This window comes from Adiantum capillus-veneris, chromosome 17 (assembly GCF_014529385.1).
Source record: "Adiantum capillus-veneris isolate H3 chromosome 17, ASM1452938v2, whole genome shotgun sequence".
Taxonomy (NCBI): domain Eukaryota; kingdom Viridiplantae; phylum Streptophyta; class Polypodiopsida; order Polypodiales; family Pteridaceae; genus Adiantum; species Adiantum capillus-veneris.
Window position 1 is genome coordinate 155,198,131 of NC_140947.1, and position 5,727 is coordinate 155,203,857.

General features: G+C 48.3%; 1 protein-coding gene across 2 annotated transcripts; it reads right to left on the reverse strand.

The window, feature by feature from the left end:
• Window positions 1–862: 862 nt before the first annotated feature.
• Window positions 863–3,446, reverse strand: LOC147438369 (protein phosphatase 2C 51-like). Of its 2 annotated transcripts, none has more exons than XM_086487670.1 (4): window positions 2,241–3,444; window positions 1,705–2,070; window positions 1,528–1,633; window positions 863–1,394 (listed from the first exon to the last, which is right to left on the reverse strand). In XM_086487670.1, the coding sequence occupies exons 1-4, from the start codon at window positions 3,174–3,176 to the stop codon at window positions 1,075–1,077; spliced, it is 1,728 nt and encodes a 575-aa protein (XP_086343796.1). In that variant the 5' UTR covers window positions 3,177–3,444; the 3' UTR covers window positions 863–1,074. The 2 variants fall into 2 exon arrangements, with proteins under 2 accessions (XP_086343796.1, XP_086343797.1); XM_086487671.1 differs by having other exon boundaries at window positions 1,235–1,394; window positions 1,528–1,593; window positions 2,241–3,446.
• Between the last annotated feature and the right edge of the window lie 2,281 nt (window positions 3,447–5,727).

The window sequence follows — 5,727 nt, forward strand, 5'->3', positions numbered from 1 at the left end:
CAAACCTCACAATATAGATCCAGCAATGAGCAAGAAGATGACAACAAAAAGACTAGCAGCACTAACCCTATAAACAACTCAACCAAGTAGCGTCAAGCCATATATTCTACACTGGCATCATAATCATTAAGACCAAACACAAGTACGCACAACAGTACAGTCAATTAAACTCAGCAAAGACAGCAACTTTCTTCTGAGTCTCACCTGCATTAGGGTGAGCAAAACAGACTAGACACAAAGGCCATATCTGCAATGAGCTGCCCACTTGTTATAGATAAGGTCGTACCTGCCAATGACTGCTCACTTGTTCTGTGAATGGCAACCTCAAAGCCTCGCTTGTCACAGACTTACTTCCCACTAAGATAAGGTGCCAACAATACACCTGAGACTAGGAACATTTACCTGCTAAATGGATGGAGATTCTTGAGCTACAAAACTTCCTTCAGGTAGCTTCAAGTGTTCTTCAAATAAACAAAGTACTTATCCAATCCAAAGTGCTAACAACCTGCCATGTACTACAGAGAAAATTACTTGGAGACTCGTGGGCCTCCTAAAACACGGGAAACTCACAGCTTCAAGGAAGGCCACTAGGTATCCCAGCATAGAAGAAAATATGACTCGCTTTGACTCTCAAGCCTGTTTTAGCAGGCCAAAAGATAGCGTCTTTCAAGAGGACAAAGTATATTGGTTCTGAATCTTTTGAATCAACTTCCACACAGTAAGGTCAGTCCAGTAAATAAAACCAGGCTTTCTAAGTCGCACACTTGATGCAGTAATTAACAGACACCCATGCAGGCATTGAAGAGCAAACAATTACAAAAGAATGCAGAGACATGATAGGAAACAACACTACGCATGGACGAGTTCCAAACTAGAACAGGATTGGAAAATTAAAAGAGTGATTATCACTCTGCTGTTGTGATCGCTGTGGTTGCACAAGTTCAATCCTCAACTAACCCTTCTTGTGGGCGTGAGTAAGACCACATGCTTACAAAAAGTTATCGTAGAGGAATGCAATGTAAGCTTCAACTGGACAGTAGAGCTGAGGTAGATATTAAGTACACAGCTACAACTTTACAAAGACTTTTTGCGGTATGACTTAAGATCAATAACTATTACACTGATGTTATCTTTGCTGCCTCGTGACAGTGCAAACTTGGTTAGTAAGGCTGCTGCTGCACCAGCTGGTGTATCTTCATGACCCAGATTATCTGCACTCGCACATTTTCTTCGCTGTGATCTGAGTCGCCTTCTGGCTATATCGCATGCCATTTCACTGCTTACGACATCCCACAGACCATCACTAGCAATAATCAAACACTCATCTTCCTTTGTGCGCTCTATGCACGTCACCTCAGGTACAGCAATAACATAATTTTTCAAAAAGCGGTTGCCTGGAAAGACACAAAGCAATGAAGCACTTTTTAATAAAAAACCACCGAACATTACAAAGCAGTTGTCAACTAAGCCTATTGTTGCGAATTAGCATTCCATTCGACCAACTTTACAGCGCTTCCAAAACCTTACCAATGGCTCGAGACATGGCAAGAAGGCCTCCAACTCTGTAACCCTCCCAATATATGATACGCCCACCTGCAGCAATGATCCGATTCGTCTCATCTTCTCTGTCCGGCTGCATAATCAGATACATTAACACTCAGGAAAAGATACAAAGTTCACTGTTGGTAGGCAGTTAAAGTACACCTTGTGATCGTGGGATAGGGACACAACTTTCCCACCACGGGACAGGACTGCTCTTGAGTCGCCGCAATTCGCCACAATAATCTGACAGGGGCCTATAACTGCCACCACAGCAGTTGTACCAACATTGTCAGGAGCTATGGGGTTGACACAGCAGCTAGGAGTCCCATCTGCACTAGTGCATCCTCCAGTGGGACACACACCACCCACTTCCTCATCAATCTTCAGAAAGCAAGCCTCCATGACCCTTCTCCACCGCAAGGACCAGTCACTTGAAGCACCATCACCAGCTTTCACATGAGAGCGTACATCTTTTATCAACTCCTCTGTCAGTGCCTTGTGCAGTCTTGCCTTACAAAAAGTTGACGCCTGTACCCAACATTAAACCCTTGAGATCTCATCAGAATGTAGATAGGGGCATGGCTAGACAATACGTACTAAGGCCTTTGTATACTAATAAACAATCCACGTGCACAAGGTGTTCAAAGTGTGGCAAATTACTGTTTCGCTGCTGAAGCACAACTAAACTCTGTAATTACCTGTGCGCCACCATGTCCATCATACACAGCAAAAAAGTGGAAGGAGCTGCATGCACATAATGCAGGATCATGGCATTGGCAGCCCCCCAAGGAGTTACAGGGCAGTAGAACAAAGTCTGGCTCCACAGTATATGTGTCCTCCATTTCCCTGCGGCAGCCACACACAGAGAGCCTACCAAATTGGGGACACCTGTCTCGAGCAATGCAACAGGATCTTCTAGAAGGAGGGTGTAAAATCTCCAATGCCTGCGCCTTCACAGGACCTGCGGCTGGAGATAATCCATGCCCTTCTGCCTCCAATGCTGCCCCCTCTTGCATTTGGGAGAGCACTATGTTCACGGCACCAGTACAAGGAAGCTGAAAGTGAGAGCTACTCGGAGAAGAAAGCCCCTCGGAAATACAATCTCCCACAGCATGTACATGCATTGGTGCCTTTGAGCTTTCATCATTAACAGCAGCTGCACTCTCCTCAACATTCAAGGATGTGGTCGAAGCTAAAGCGGGCGAAGGCAGCTTGCCCACATCAGTGTCTTTACTCTGAACAGAAGAATCCAGTCCATGAACCGTGGCACGTTTCCTTCGTCTGGTATTCCCACTGTGCTGTTGAAAACAGTCGCTCTCTCTCCTCCCTGCTAACAACCATCTGATTCGCTCCTTATTGCTGTCAAATGGATACGAAGGTGATCTAGCCAAGGTTGGTAAAAAGAAGGCCTGATCGATCAATTTGCTGCTCTCGCTCACAACCTGTGCAACTTCAGACACCTCTTCAAGTCGGACCCTTTCTTTTGACGAGGAAGAAGAGAACAAAACATCGCCATTATCTGCACTAGCTTTGCAAACTAGGGCAATCCCCTGAATGATATCTTCACGGCCTGCAGCAGCATCAATTGATGAGCGAGATCGCTTCAGGATGTTCTTATAAGATGGCTGCGACATGTTCTCGTTGAAGACCTATCAAAGATCAACAAACAACAACATGCACGACACCGCACGGGGCTCATAGTCAGGTTGGCAAATACACAATTGGTCGGAGAAGAGTTCTCGACGAGCTCAAAGACATCTCCATGTTCAACAGAATACACATGAGCCTGCCTCGGAAAGCCACACCCAAAAACAGAAGACTGCAGTAAAATTAGGGTTTGAGAGCTGATGGGAGGGGGACTCAGAGAGGAAGAACGGGAGGGGGAAGGTGGGGGAAATGTGAAAGAGAGTAATAAGATTGTAAAAGATTTGATATGTGTTTGTTGACTGGGACCTGCGCGGACGTGTCCCTGTGAGGCAGCAACACGCAGCAGGCTCGTACACAGCACCTTTCCTTTGCGCGAGGAGACTGCTGTTCGTTGGATGTGTACACTGTGGGTTTCGACACCCTACCCCACACCTGTCACTCTTTGCCTTTGCCTTCCTTTCACATTTCGCACGTATGTGACGCCCTCGTTCGGGGCGTCGGGGAAAAGGGGCCGTGCCGGCTCATCTGTGTTGCAAACGGGACCTGCAGGCAAGCAAACACATACACAAGAACGCAACTTGAAAATTGAACGCAAGAGCGACACGAGAGTGAGGGACGCAAACGAATGATCAATATCATAAGAAAGTGCCGAATACAAGGGACGCGAAGAATCACATGAAAACGGGGCTCGCAAGTTGGGGGAAGTGGCACATACTTCCTTTATATACACCCCCGGGTTGAGAGAGCTTGACGCCCACGTCAAGCCGGGGTTTTGAGAGGTGCCGATACAAAAGTTGATGCCAAGGTTTTGGGGGCAGATATGTACAAGGGGGGAGTGAAGTGTTGCCAAAAATGTCTAGCTACTTAGGGTGATGCTAGTTACAAGTGGGGGGGAGGACTACTCTATGTGGTTTTCATTTAGTGTGTTTTCCTCCTCTTCAGTGGGCATGTTGTAGAAGCGCAGCACAAGGGGTCTTCCGAGTCGAAGCATGATTTCTTCAGGTACCCAAGTGCATTCCGTCATGGGGCGATTGCGCCATTTGACATAGAAGAGTTGTCCTCGGCGCCCAAAACGCGACTTTAGGATGGCCTCCGGCTCATGTGGCGGGCCATCCTTTACATATTCGGGGAGACTTCGCCCATAGGTGTTATCCGGCACAAATCTTTTGAGCAAACTTACATGGAAGGCGTTGTGGATGTTGATGTGTGGTGGGAGCTCCAGCTTGAAGGTGACGTCATTGAAGGACTTGAGCACTTTGTATGGACCATAGTAGCGATGATTGAACTTCGGGGAGAGGCCTTGAGGGAGGGTGATATTCTGAGAGCTGACGAGGACCAGGTCACCTTCTTTGAAGAGTTCGGCAGGTCGTCGCTTTTGGTTGGCGTATTTGGCGATGCGTACCTTGCTTTGCTCGAGGCTTTTCTTTGCATTTTGCATGCACGTCTGCCATTGTTGAAGAAACTCCTCACATTCCAGATCTTGGGCATGCACGTCGTCGGTTGCGAGTGCAAGAGGGGTGATGACTTCTTTACCTGTGGAGAGCTCGAAGGGGGTGTAGCCAGTGCTGCTGTGGATGGAGTTGTTGTAGTAGAATTCCAGGACGTCCATGTATTCGGACCAGTCCTTCTGGTCGGCCTTGACGTAGCTGCGGATGTAGTCTTCGATGCCTTGGTTGACTCTTTCAGTTTGACCGTCGGTTTCAGGGTGGTAGGCGGAGGAGAAGCGTAGCTGGGTGCCTAGCAGCTTGAAGAGCTCGCGCCAGAGGTCACTGAGGAAGCGGGTGTCGCGATCTGAAACTATGGCTAAGGGGAGGCCGTGGTATTTGAAGACTTTGGCGAAGAAGTGTTTGGCGACTTGGTAGGCGGTGACGAGAGGCTTTGCTGGTATGAAGTGAGCTTGCTTGGTGAAGTAGTCGACGACCACCATGATGGTAGTGTGGCCGTGGGAGGGGGGGAGGTCGACGATGAAGTCCATACTTACCATGTCCCAAGGCCGGGAGGGTGTTGGCATGGGGTGGAGGAGGCCGGCAGGCTTGACTCTTTGAGCTTTGACTAGTTGACAGGTTGGGCAGGTGCGCACGTAGTCGATTACGTCGTCCTTCATTTTGGGCCACATGTAGTGTTGATGGAGTTTGTCGTAAGATCTCTTTTGGCCACAATGTCCAGCTAGCTTGCAGTCATGAGCCTCCCACATGAGGTCTTTCTTTAGCTCTGGATCATTGGGGATGTAGATTTTGCCATGCGCGTAGAAGAGGTTATCTTTGACTTCGAATAGACCCAGGGCAGCTTTGCCAGAGATGTGGTCGTTGAGCATTCGGAGGGCAGCGGGGTCAACTTTTTGAGCGTCGAGGATGCGTTGGCGTAGGGTGCTGGTTGCTGTGGAGATGGTTGTGAGGGTGGGTCTTCGACTGAGAGCATCTGGCATGACATTTGTGGTACCTGGTTTGTGGATGATGTCGATGTCGTATTCGGCCAGTGTATCTTGCCACCTGGCTTGCTTGGGGGTGATTTTTGGTTGTGTCTGGAAGTACTTGAGGG